Consider the following 13,358-nt stretch of genomic DNA (forward strand, 5'->3'; position numbering starts at 1 on the left):
TACAAAGTTAGTCCTATGGTTATTGGGAATAACATATTTAGTCTACACGTATAAAATAGTACAATTTTAAACCTAACCTTTACCAGACAGTGGAAATTCAAGCTTCGTTGATGAAAAATAAGTTTTTTTTTCATGTGCATTTTCATCTCCTCGCTACTCTCTAACATCTAAGGTTCTGACTACCCAATGATACTTGAAATTTTAAAACTTCACATCTTATGTTAATACAAAATTCATCTTCCGTTAATGGCATTTGAAATTGTACCGTCTGTTAATACAAAATTCATCTTCTGTTAATACATGAGACTTGAAACCAGAGGACGGAATGGTAATTAAGGGAGAGAAAGTATATGGGCCGAATTTTATACATTAGCGATGAAATAATTTAATTAATAATTATAATTAGATTATGGTTATAATTAAATTATCTGATTATGGGATAATATTAATTGGAAGGTTTAATGTGATTATATCTCTAATTAATTAAATCTCTGATATAAATAAATGTCTAATTAGGATTAGGATTATTATCTATTTATATTAAGATATAAATAAAGATAATGGTTATATTTATTTATCTAATTAGTAATCCTATTCGGATAGGATTCTAATTAATTAAATTAAATTCCTAACATAAATGTTTATAAAAAAAAAAAAATTCCTAACATAAATAAATATCTAATTAAATTATGATTATCATTTTTTTTATTACGGGTTAAGGTGCAAAAATACCCCTAACGTTTTGGGCCAGGAGCAATTTTACCCCTAACGTTAATAAATTGGATCAATTTGAGAAATAATTCATTAAACCGTCTTCTAGGTTATGAATCTTGTTATCTACACTTCATATATGCGTCATTTTATCAGTAACCAATCACAAACATTTGTTGGGATGTGAAAAAATAAAAAAATAAAAAAAGTACTGTCTTTTTGTAAGGATTGAACAAAAAAAAATATCAAAAAAATCCACCGAATTTATAAATATTAATCTCAAATTCTATTATTAAATTATAAAAAAAAACTTAAATCCTTTTTTTAGAACGAATTATTGTGTAACTGGTGCAGAATAATGAACAAAAATATATGTGTTTATAATATTGTCTGAAATTGATCCAATTTATAAACGGTAGGAGTAAAATTGCTCTTGGCTTCCAACGTTAGGGGGTAAAATTGCACCATTTTAGACGTTAAGGGCAAAATTGCTCCTGATCCAAAACGTTAGGGGTATTTTTGCACCTTAACCCTTTATTTATATTAAAATGTAGGTAAAGATAATGATACTATTTTTATTTGTTTATCTATTAGTAAACCTATTTAGAATAGGATTATAATTAAGTGATTAAAACTAATGTGATTAAGGTTAATATTTAAAAGACTATAAATAGTCCCCATACCTATGAATTTCGGCCATGGCATATTCAAGAGACTAAAAATTTCTTCCGACTTCATCTCGTCTTAATTACTCTTTCGTTTACTCTCTCTTTGATCTCGTGACGATTCCTTTAGAGACAATCAATTTAGATTGCTATTAATAACCGTTTTATTTTCTGTTGATTCCATTGTTCGTGAAACTCGTTTGATAAGTTGTGGGCACTTGTTTAATCCCTTTTTATATGAAATAACGATTAACGAATTTTTGGAAAAGGGAAATAGATAAAATTTTATAATTCCGCTGCGCAACCGTATCCAAAAGCACGCAGGTAGGGAATATCGACAGCCAATCAAGAGACCCAAATGCACGATCTATGTGTTCCTGAACTTCATTAGTTTTGGCACAGTGTCTTATCCAGGTAAACGAGTAGCCGGTTAGCTCAATCTCGGTTAGATTGCAGACACCCACAGTCTTCTGGAATCCCCGAAGGCACCACTCATTGTTGAAACATAAACTGATTGGACAATGGTGTTATCTTTGGATTTGTCAGCTCCTCTTCCGTGTTTCCTTTCTTCTATCATCTCCAACCCTTCTTCAGTACCAATAGCATTTTGGTTCACCTGCTGATTAGGAAGTTCATTCTCTTTTCCTGTACCAAAGATGCTAGCCCCAAAATTCTTTGCGAGATGTAGGAAATTTGGTTTGGCCGCTACCCTTGTCTTACTAAGAGGAACAACTGACTCTTTCGTCTCTTGACCTAATGAAAATGAATTATCTCCTAGGTCTGATTCCTCTCGCAACCATCGTTCTCCCCCTAACGGATTGTTACATTGAAACGATGCTCTAATGCTAGCATCCCAGTTTCTGATAACTTCATCCTACTACATCTGGAAGTACATGTCGCAATGCCTATCCAGGTGGCCAATCAAATCGCATATAAAAGAAAAGCTAGGTAATTTTTCATATTTGAATGAACATGTAATCCATTCGCCTCCTACTTTCTGCACCTTTTTCTCCTTTTGTAGCGGTTTTCGAATATCCATACTAATTCGTAAACGCATGACATTCCTCTCTAGAGACCATCTGTTCCTCGAGTCATAGCTGATAAAGGTGCCTATAAAGTTTCCAAGCGCGATAACCACTGTTTCATTGAAAAGTCCATGATTCAAGCTATGCACCTGGACCCAGAATGTGGATAGATGGAGACTAACTTGGATTGGATCTTCATTAAGTTTTAATTCATGCAGTAGAAGCAAGCTATTGTCCAAAGTCCATGGACCATTATCCATGACCCATCGTAGATCATATCGATGGAAGAAACGAAATAATATCATCGAATCACTGATTTCAGAAATAACCATCTACTTACGAGGACGCCATAATTCCTTGGCCAATATATTCTTTAAGCATAATGTCGAATAAACCTCCCACAGTTTGTTTTTTTAAGATACGAATTATGTGTTCTGAAATGCAAAGGCACATATCGGAGTGTGACTTCACTGGACTATTTTCTCCCACTTATCATCCCTTTACAGATTTATCTGCGTATCCTTATATTCTCAAACAGATGTTTTTCTTTAACAGAGCAGCATGTTTATATGCGTGAGACAATTCTTAAGGTGTTTTAGGGTTAAAGTGAGGGGAATTGGCTCTTTTTAGTAGTGCTTCAGAAAGAATAGGTTGAGGCTCAAGTTGGCTAACCTAAAAATTTGAGTGCAATGCACGGGTAAACTGTTTGTGGAGTGACATTGGCATCTAAATAACCATCTGCTTACGAGGATGCCATAATTCTGCCATTTGATGTTTTTCTTTAACAGAGCAGCATGTTTATATGCGTGAGATAATTCTTAAGGTGTTTTAGGGTCAAAGTGAGGGGAATTGGCTCTTTTTAGTAGTGCTTCAGAAAGAATAGGTTGAGGCTCAAGTTGGCTAACCTAAAAATTTGAGTGCAATGTACGGATAAACTGTTTGTGGAGTGACATTGGCATCTAAATAACCATCTGCTTACGAGGACGCCATGATTCTGCCATTTGATGTTTGAATATTATGAAATTAGAAGATGGTGTCATAACTAGAGAGCCCACCGGGCATAATTTGTAGCTTTCCTGCGTCTGGTTGTTTGCGTCCACAACAAACTCGAATCCATCGTCGACTATGGTGAGATTTTGCAGTTGCGATTCCATTATCGGAGCAAACCCTAACAACAACCATGCCGGCAACAAAATTAAACAAAAAGGAAGATGAAGCCTGCCTCAATCAATATAATCAAATCAATCCAATACAGTGCAAATGTAGTCTACACGAGGAAGAAAAAAACAATTTTTACTTATATAACTAACTAAGGGTATTTCGGTATTTTAATGTAGAAAATAAATTTTAGAGCTCATTAGGTTAGATTTGCCGTCTCATTTCTTGATATAAACCTCAAACCTCAAATTTATTCAATTAGAGATCAGAATGACCGAGGAAGAAAAAGTTAAGGAATCATCCCTATCAGGTTGCTGCTTCTTTCTATGTATTTTATAACAAGATTGTAAAAAACTGTCCTAAAATCGTTTACTCTTTTGGCAGGTCGATGTAAGCGAATCCATATCACTCGTTTGACAGACAAAGAACTAGAGAAATGTGTCAATGGATTGAGCGAAGAAAATTTTATGGGAAAATTCCAATTTGGAGAAGTTTATCGCGGAACTTATAATGGAATAGAGGTGGTTGTGAAGATTTGGAAAAAACAGGGTCGATATAAAGTGCTTCCAGGGGAAAACGAAGGCAGATTGGAAGTGAGCTTCTTCGACTAGTTTTCTGAAATTCTTGCATTTTATTTATTTATTTTGTGGTAAGTAAAATTGTGCTTCAATTTATTTTAAAGGATGAAAGATGTTTACATCAATATTTCCGAAACTACGAGTTCCATCCAAATGTGGCTAAGGCGTGCGCATTCTGTCATGGCAGCAAACATCTTGCTGTTGTTTATCATACGAATCCAAAGGCAATAGACACACTACATAATCTCATTGAAAAAGGTATAGTTTCATGTCACTGTTGCTATTTCTTTTGATATTGCGGATGTTATTCGTTTTCTTCTTTTAACCATTAATCTAATTTACTTGTTTTGAGAACTCACTCTAAATTGTACGATCTGGAATTTACTTATCTTTTAGCGTACATGTTTTTGCTGAAATCATAAAATAAAATCATTATATTTTTATGATATCAAGCTCATTTTCCTATTTATGAGGATTTATCTTAAACCCTTAATTATTATTGGAACGACTGAACTAGTTGTTTGCATTTTTAGATACTTTTACATGGGCACAGAGGATCAAGGTTGCTTTTGGGCTTGCTTCTTTACTGCGGTATATGCATACTCCGCATCCTAATTGTCCGAGTGACTTGCCATATCTGATTCGCAACATAGATGCTGCTCATATATTGGTTGATCAGGTTGGTCTTTTTCTTTTGATTCCACCTTGCATCTTCATTAGTTTGGGATTTTACTTCTTTTTCTATTCTTGCTGTTATTTTCATACCATCTAACTGTTGTTCCTATGTGTGCCAAAATTTATGTATTTTTTCTTTTTTTATTTATTTCACTTGCAAGGATCATGAGCCGCTGCTATTTGATTTTAGTATGATTTCTGGTGGAATTCTTACTGATAAAAGAGACCTTCTCGATCAACATTTACAAGGCTGTTTTGCTATACCAGGTTTTTTTTATTCTCCTATCTACCTTTATTATTTGAAGTGTCGTACCTATGTTCTCATTTGTGAAAATCCTTGATAGTTTGAATGCACCTGTACTTTTCCCCCTCATCAATGGCTATTGTATGAGTAAAATAGCCTGTCATTTTTCACACAAAAAATACCAATTTGAAAGTGCAAAATAAAATGTCTTTGGAGTTCATGATATGGGATAACCCATCAAAGCTCTTAAAATAACAAATTGGATACTCACTAATGTGATTGTGGAAATGAGCACTCACGGTAAGTGATATCAAAGGTCCACCAGGCAACTGCCTAGTGCAAAGCATTGTTATTAGAAGAAGACCCAAAGGCGCTCAGGCGACGCGAGCACTTCAACGCAGGTGCTGGGCATGAAGAAATCATGCTTCTACAATTATCTGGCTTTTATTCTTTTTGGAAATTTTCGAAGCAATATTTGAAAGGAAAGTAGAAAACATTAATAATTGGAATAGTTTATGAAAGTACATACACTACTTTAAGGAAATAGTGTCATAACTCAATTAATTCTAGTTTATGTAACAAATTAAACATACTTAAGGTAAGGAAAGTGGATGCATAGGAAAAATCAGATTGTATAATATTGATTTGGTAAATAAAACAACATTTCTTTCTTTAATTAAGAAGGAAAGACAGCAATTTTGGAAAGGAAATCTGCAAGGTTACTGCAGATGTACAAAGAACAGAAAATAGAAGGAAAATGCATGCCAAGAACTGCAGACTTTTGCAAGTTTACTTCTAGATTAGACGACCTTTACAGGAGATAGTAATATATGGAAGAGAAAAAGCACATCTAGCTTTGGAAGTAATAAGGAAGATCGATTGGAAAAGAGTTCTTGGGAAAGACCAAAAGCAACAAGTTTAAAGTCTTATATCTTACATTCTTTTTAGCTTTGTTCTTTTTGTTTCTATTGCGTACTTTGGGATTTTTCAGACTTAAAAATGATGACCATGACTTATGTGATTAATATTTTATTTCCTAAAGTTCGATGTTGTTGTTTGTGTTTACCCTTTAATATTTCAAGTAAGGTGAGCACCTGACTCCTAGGGCGATTCGATCTGTTAGATTTAGTCCCTTAAACTTGCTTAAAGGGTCTCACTAATCCACTAACCCCACGTGGTAGACCAAGGAAAGATTTGGACAAGTTAAAATGCGGATCACTTTAAGCAAGTTTAATGGACTAACAGATCATTGTAACCACATGCGAATAGGTTATTGTAAGCAAGTTTAGGAGACTAATGAGACATCTCCAAAGTTTAGGGGGCCAATTAGATAGTCTGGACAAGTACAGGGAGCTCCTGATGTATACTTTGAAGTACAATAAAATGTCTTCATCTCACAAAAAACAATTTTTTTGTGCCCCTCTCTCCTATCATGTCAAATTTCTCCAAACGACCTTTTGTGGAAAATGTTTCTGAGTTATCTTTTGTGGAAAATTTAGATGAAGGGACAACCAGTAGGAAAGAGCACTTATGCAAAAAGAAGAAGAAACTATTGGTGATTGTATGGGGAAAATGAAGGAACTGTTAAATATTGTTATTCATCCAAGAATCAAGGGAAAAACAAGTAAAGAAGAAGAAGAAGCTATTATGCTGATATGGACAAAAGAACTGAGAAGTATGTATAGTAATCCAAGAGCCTAGGAAAAAGAGGAGCTTTATTTTTTACTTCTAGGAGTTGTGAGTAGCATCTGTATTCTATGATTGCAAACCGCCTTCTGTTATTAATTTATAATTTGCAATTGTGTGTCTTCTTTCTTCATTCTTCTATTATTATGCTTCCCTTCTACCTAAATCTCCTTTTTTTTTTAAAAGATAACAGTTAAATGTTTGCTTCTGTTTAGGTTTCTTTTCTCTAAGTAATTTGCAATATAGGCTCAAGTTCCTTTTTCTTAAAAACCGTGCCATTTTAGTCCTAAGTATCATTCTGTGTTTGGTCAATCTAATTTCAATTTTGGAACCTCTCACTGGATGAGTTAATTTTGATACGCAGGTCCAGGTAGATGGTCGGATAGATGTGATGTTTTTTCTTATGGTGTTGTTCTACTGTCTTTAATAAGCAAAAGAATCTACAAAGACGATGGTGACTGCACTGATGTGCCACTTGTTTACGAATTGGTGAAGAATGAGAACAAGCAGCATAACTCAGCTGCTTCTTTTGGTAAATTTAAGTCTTCCTTGATGCATCGAAGTTTAGAGTTAGAACCAGATTTTCACTTCAATGATGCCATTGAAATTACCCAATTGGCATTGCTGTGTGTTGAATGCGACCCTCAAAAACGACCAACAATGGACCAAGTTGTTGGATATTTGCAGAAAATGCATATAGTTCAAGATAATGACAATACTTGGGAGTGCTGCAAGATGCTTGATGGTGTTGACGAAGTTCCCAAACTGCTGTATCCTCCTAAGTATCGTCGAGGTACTTATAAATATCTATTTTTACCTTTGTAAACTAATCATGTACCTTAAGTTAACATACTCTTTGTTATCAGCTGTCTTGTTCTTGATTTATGCTTTTCTATTGTGGATTTAAGTTCAATAAACTAGTTGAAATAACAGGCCAAGGCACTTTTTTTGTCATTTTTTGCCCAGATTAAGTTTCTCTTTAACAAAATACTAACAATTAAAAAAAAAAAAAAAAAAAAAAAAACAGATGCCGTAGTAGACGTCTGTGATGAGTGCACATTTTTTTTTTATAAGAATTCCAATAATGCACATCTTGAATTTGTGAAGTAACCCCAGATACTTTCATTCGGATTAGTGGTTTACAAACATTGTTCTAGATTTATGATAGAAATGACAACAGATTAATTTGAGAAAACAGAGGAATAGGAGAAATGGATGAAGATCCAGATGTATTAGAAACGAAAAATAGCCAAACAGGGATACAAGGGAAAGATACCACAATAGGAGTTAACCTACTGCCCAAGCACTAATGCTGAAATAACAGAAAGTACTATCATCATGCCTTCTACCCAAAACATTACAGCTCTTTATAGGTAACAACCTGATTCTTTCACTCTCCTCTAACTAACTCAATCCCTAAACAGTCAACACGTGTCTCCCCCTTTCTTCTAGAATACACTTTCCATATCTTGGGCCTGTGGGACGTAACATCTAAAAGTTGGCCCTTGTCTCCTTTACCAATTTATCTTACAAAATCTTTTACAAGGGAGTCTCAGATGTTTGTATGTTGGTTGGTGGGGGATTTTTTTTGTTATGCTTTAACTGTTTTATATTGATGCAAGTTGCTAAGAGTGTTGCATCTTGCAATGAGCTTACTTTGTGCTTTTTAAAATTTATATTCTTAAGGGGCTAATCACTTTAGCTGTCTATTCTATTCATCTTAATTTTTCTGCTTTAGAAAAAAAAAATGGGTCCATGTTTTCTTTTCAAAAGCCTCCGGCACCTATCTTGAATTTTGTGTTGAAATCCCAAATACTGCCTCTGGAATTAGTTTTATTTATTTTTACTAACCGTATGCTGCAGAACCTTTTGGAAGACTTCAAGACTGTCTTGAATTGAAGCGGAAATTAGAGATTGCTACAAACAACCAAAGAAATAGAATAATAATGGCTGGGTTTACTCTTAGGTAGAGAAAGCAGATTTGAACCTAAACATAATTCCTTCTCTACGACTAAGAACGGAGCTAAACGTGCAGATAACAATATTCGCCGTACCATACAAAAAGCATAAGTAACTTTCTATATATAATCCGCTCATAGTCCCTGTACTACCCTCCAGCTCACTGCCCCTAGGACCCAGAGAAGACTATGGTTGCATGCTAAACAGCCTTCACTTCTATTTCTTCTAATATAAACCTTCCAGGCCCGGGCCTATTACAACAATTTGGAATTACTTTTGTATGAGTCTTAGATGTTTGTATGTAGTTTGGGGTTATCAGTCTTGGATCTTTGTATGTAATTTGCTGTGCGCTTTTTTTTTTCTAACTCTCTTTTGCTATCGATGTCTTACATTTTAGCAAGTTCTTTAGAGGATTTTCGCATCCATCATGCAATGAGCTTCCTTTGTGTGTTTTAAAGTTTACATCTTAAATTGATAATTGCCAAAAAACTTAAAAATCACCGACTATAGCAGTTTTTTCTGTGCTCCTTGTTTTACTTCTGTTTTTTTTTTTTTTTTTTTCCTTCAAGACATTGGCATGTTTTTTTTAGAGAATGCTGTAGTTAAGTATATGTGACTTTTTTGGACAGTGAAGGAACTTTGGCGACCTACAAAACAGCGTCGAAATAAAGGCTGTGGTGAAAGTCTATCAAGTGAGCATCTGTATTTCATGCAAAAACAAATATTTTCTTTTATCTATTTCTTTCTAGCGTCTCACAATATGCCTGACATGGAAGGCGAGGTATATGTGAGGCAATTTCTGAGCGCTGTAATGATGTTCCATATTTTTTTTTGTTGTATTGTTTTTCTGTGTGAAAATGTCGAGGATGTGAATTTGGTTTCTTAATATTATTGTGATTTTATTCAATTATTTTCCTATTTGAATTAAAAGACTCCTAAAAGTTAAGGATTTTAGTTTAGGAAATAAGTATTAACAATTAATTAGTATTTTAGGAAGTGTAAATCAGTAAACTATTGTTGAGGTTTTTAAATGTTTAAAGTTAGAACGTTTAAGAATGAAGACACTTGTGTTAAGACTTATTGCATAGGTAGGGGAGAGCTGAAAACCTTATTTGCGCCTCAATTTGCTTGGGTCATTGCCTTTTTGTGGCTAAGGCCATACAAGAATCTGTTGCTTTATTTGCGCATGTATAGGATGACCAGAACACTAGGGAATTTCACCAAAGCTCTGAAATTTGTTTGAGTGCTTTTCGACAACTTCTAGGATAATTTCTCTTGATTTAGCAATTTGGTTCATCAGACTTGGCTTCTTTGACAATTTCTTTGTCTTCTTTAAAATGCAATATAATGTAAAATGTAAAAAGGATTTGGTATACAGTATTCCTTTAACCTGATTCCATTTCTTGACTTAAAAAGGGTTGATAGCATGCTAGGGGGATTCAACATGTAACACACTAGGAATACATGGGATACCATGTAGATTGAGAGACTACATTGATATATTTTACTTAAGAACAATACATATATATATATATATACAAGGTTTTCCTTCAATCAAGGAGACATTGTAGGCCCACAACAGTTTATAACAATGCTTTAGTTGACTTAGGCATGCTTACATTTATTACATTGACTTATTCTATAACAGAAAGTATGTTTTTGAAGTTGTAGGCTTCCAATATTCTGCTCATAATCCTAATTTCTATCCTATGTCCTAGTTATCAAATCTTCAGTTGTGGAAGATAATGAGGTCAGGGTTTTCTCTCATGAAGAACTGCTTGATGCCACTAGTAGATTTGGCAAGGAGAATCTCATCGGTCAATTTCAATTTGGAAACTTGTTTCGTGGAGAGGAGAGAAATGGAAAAAAAGTGATTGTGAAGATGTGGGAGATCAATGACGAGCGTGGAGTTTATGGACTGCATAATGAAGACCGGTTAAGGGTATGCTGCAGAAATATATTAGACTGTCTTGTTTGTTTGTTTTTTCTTTACCATCACCTTTTAATACACACGTTACTTGCCTCACAATGAATTCACATATTTCAGGATGAAATTTCTTTACTTCGACATCCTGAGCTGTTCAATCATCCTAACTTGGTAAAGATGATTGGATATTGTTTCGATGAAGAAAAACATCTTGGTGCTGTTTATGATTTGGATCCACAAGACACTCTACATAATCTTGCACCCAAAGGTACTGTTTTTTTTTTCTTTTTTTCTTTTTTAATTTATGTTTATGGTTTTTGTCATACTGCCTTGTTACTTGGGAATTAAGACTTACATGAATTGTATTCCAATGTGCTTAAAGACAGTCTTACACTAACGTTATGGTGCTCATAGGGCACAACGTAAATCTAGAGATTATAATTGTCAGCTACTTACTTTGGTTCGAGTGACATACTCGGGCTTTAAACAGCTTCTGTTTCTGATAGTTTATGCTTAAACCTTTGTAGTAACTTTATTATCTCTTCGAGTGACATACTCGGGCTTAAAATTTAGTGTGCCTATTTCTTATGGTCAGCGATATATTTACATATTCTTGATCATGTCCTGATGGCCTTTTGTCCATTAGCATGCATGATAGGGTCGTTTATTTTGCTTGAGAATTCATTTGCAGAAAGTGATTTGACATTTTCCATTGCTTATTGATTAAATTAATTAGTTTTAATGGACTGACAGCGTAGCTCATTCCTATCCTTGCTTTATGATTTGTTATATTATCCAATTCTTGGGCTAGCAACTAAAGTGAATAGCTCAATGCTAAATACTTAAAAAGTTTTGAATTACTGGCAGTGAATATTTATTCTCGATACTGCTCGTATTGTTTTATAATAAACTGCGTTTTCAACTACAGATGAGTTCACTTGGCTTCAGAGAATGAAAGTTATTTATGAATTCGCCAAGCTGCTTAAGTATTTTCATGGTCCTAATCCACCACATGCGCCCTATAGAGTTGGCAACGTTGAAGCTGCGAGTATAATACTTGATAAGGTCTGCTCCATATCTGTCTTGTATTTTAGTTGTTGTTCTTTTTGCTTCTGTATTGAACTTTGGAACTACATTGGTATGTAGGATTACAGGCCAAAACTGTTTGATTTTGGGATGACTGTTGGTGGAATCATTCTTAGCTTGCGAGAAGAAAGAAACGCTCATCTGTGTGGACGACCCCGTGGTTACGGGGATAGGAGCAGAGGTATGCAATCCTAATATAATAGGACCAAAGAATAATGTATGTTTTGTAGTAGTTGTGGTAAATAACAAGTATTGAGCAACCCATGCATGTGCAGGTATTTATATTGAAGAAGGAGATATTTTTGCATATGGTTGGATACTAGTATGCTTGATATCCAAAACAAGTCCGACACCAGATGATGATGATCCAATTTATGATGCATTGGGGTGGAATGACCTTGAAGAATCGTCTGATGATATTGAGCAATCGGGAAGCACACTTGTGCATGAAGACCTAATACAAGAACGTGCACCAGATGATGAGGATCCAATTTTTGATGCAGACCTTGAAGAATCGTCTGATGATATTGAGCAATCGGGAATCACACTTGTGCATGAAGACCTAATAAAAGAACGTGGTTTCGAGGAGAATGATGGAGTTGAACTTACCAAGTTGGGGTTGGAGTGTACAAGACGATTCGGTTATCCTCCTTCAATGAAGGAGGTTGTCAAGCGATTGGAGAATTTACATGTTATTCGTATACATGCTGAAGAGATGGGCATCCAGAATTTGCCGTGCAGGTACAACAATAATACTAAATTTGAGTTAGTTCAACAAAAGGTAGATGGGTAATTTGGCCCATGAATTTAGCACTTACTTTCATTATGGCCCCTAAACTTTGCATTTTTTCATAATATTAGTTGGGTTGCTGCTACTCTGCTCCCTTGGATACAAATTTCAAAAGAAAAAAGAATAGCAGGCCCTTTGTTTTTAGTAAATACATTATGTTGAATTTGTTTGGGTCCAATCCAAGTAAGTACCCATAGTTTGTAGCAATCATTTTTTTTTTTTTTTTTAATTCTTTTATGCTATTAATAGTATTTTACATGTATATAATTATAAAATGAATCACGTCACGTGTTTGAACCACTAGTTGAATATGTATGTTTTAAATTGATTAATAGGTTTAACATGTCAAATTAAAAATATTATAAATTCAAACATTTTGTGATGTTTTTTCTTAATAATAATAACAATAACAAACACTTGCATTTCAAGTCTTTTTTTTTTCCTTTTTTTTTTTTTTTTATGTTCTAATGGTTAACTGCTGATATTTTAATTTGATTGCTTTTTATCTTTCATGTTTGATGGTTCTTTTGAGTTTATTCATTGGTTTGTTTTTAATCAGTGGATATGTACATCTTATTAAAAAGCATTATTAGCTACTGGTTGATTAATTAAACTACTGGTTGTAGTTAATGAGAGCATCTTCAATGTCAAGATTCTTCAAAGTTTGCCGTAACTTAATTCTAAAAGTTGTTACTATGATCCCCATGAATTATTATTTTATATATAATTTATTTTAATGATAAATATTGCTATAAAATTTCACTATGCTAAAAATTGGTACCATTGCTATAATCATTTAAGCAATCTTTGTTACTCTAATGCAAGGTGTTTTTTCATATGATAATTGCATTACC

The 13,358-nt window shown here is 34.1% G+C and overlaps 1 protein-coding gene across 1 annotated transcript; it reads left to right on the forward strand.

Moving 5' to 3' along the window:
- The first annotated feature begins 3,724 nt into the window (after positions 1-3,724).
- On the forward strand, positions 3,725-12,809 carry LOC136202936 (uncharacterized). Its single transcript, XM_065993931.1, has 12 exons — positions 3,725-3,869; positions 3,944-4,152; positions 4,242-4,395; positions 4,671-4,816; positions 4,974-5,079; positions 7,107-7,535; positions 9,331-9,393; positions 10,420-10,643; positions 10,749-10,896; positions 11,557-11,693; positions 11,775-11,895; positions 11,990-12,809. Exons 1-12 carry the CDS (start codon positions 3,830-3,832, stop codon positions 12,505-12,507), a joined length of 2,295 nt encoding a protein of 764 aa, XP_065850003.1. The 5' UTR covers positions 3,725-3,829; the 3' UTR covers positions 12,508-12,809.
- The last annotated feature ends 549 nt before the right edge of the window (positions 12,810-13,358 follow it).

Source organism: Euphorbia lathyris, chromosome 8 (assembly GCF_963576675.1).
Source record: "Euphorbia lathyris chromosome 8, ddEupLath1.1, whole genome shotgun sequence".
Lineage (NCBI taxonomy): Eukaryota > Viridiplantae > Streptophyta > Magnoliopsida > Malpighiales > Euphorbiaceae > Euphorbia > Euphorbia lathyris.

Excerpts from the sequence above, each read along its gene's own strand:
- LOC136202936 (XM_065993931.1), top strand. The coding sequence starts at position 3,830 with ATGACCGAGGAAGAAAAAGTTAAGGAATCATCCCTATCAG. Across the intron at positions 10,644-10,748 it reads ATAATGAAGACCGGTTAAGG|GATGAAATTTCTTTACTTCG; the intron begins GTATGCTGCAGA and ends CACATATTTCAG. Across the intron at positions 11,694-11,774 it reads CGAGTATAATACTTGATAAG|GATTACAGGCCAAAACTGTT; the intron begins GTCTGCTCCATA and ends ATTGGTATGTAG.